At 67.3% G+C, this 346-nt stretch overlaps 1 protein-coding gene across 4 annotated transcripts in view; it reads right to left on the reverse strand.

The window, feature by feature from the left end:
• PRKCB (protein kinase C beta) overlaps positions 1-346 on the reverse strand; it is a 311334-nt gene that overhangs the window by 143595 nt on the left and 167393 nt on the right. For all 4 annotated transcript variants that reach the window (XM_024744607.1, XM_024744606.1, XM_024744608.1 and 1 more), the window contains one exon: positions 89-217. In XM_024744607.1, the coding sequence (XP_024600375.1) occupies positions 89-217 (129 nt within the window). The remainder of the gene's footprint in view (positions 1-88; positions 218-346) is intronic.

The raw sequence follows: 346 nt of genomic DNA on the forward strand, positions 1-346 counted from the left end.
TCCCTCCACCAACCTCCCCTCCCCTAACTCAGCGGTCCAGCCAGGTCCGAACCTAGCGGAACCGGAGCGGGAGCCCAGCGCCACCTACCGACAACGATAAGGACCTCCCTCTCGATGTGGGCCTGGATGTAGATGCGGCCGCGGCGCTCCGTGTGGTCTGTGCCGCAGAGGCTGGGGACGTTCATCACGCAGCGCTTGTGGACGTTCATCATGCAGGCTGCGGGGACAGAGGGAGGGTGCCCGGCTCAGGCTGGTCCAGGCTGCCTGTTCCCCTCCTTCCCTCCGAAGCTGGCGGAGACCAGCCGGCCGTGCCCGCCCTGCCCGGGTCTCATCAGAAGGGCTTCTC

The sequence above is a fragment of the Neophocaena asiaeorientalis genome, unplaced genomic scaffold, assembly GCF_003031525.2.
Source record: "Neophocaena asiaeorientalis asiaeorientalis breed wild unplaced genomic scaffold, Neophocaena_asiaeorientalis_V1.1 scaffold91, whole genome shotgun sequence".
NCBI classification, from domain to species: Eukaryota; Metazoa; Chordata; class Mammalia; order Artiodactyla; family Phocoenidae; genus Neophocaena; species Neophocaena asiaeorientalis.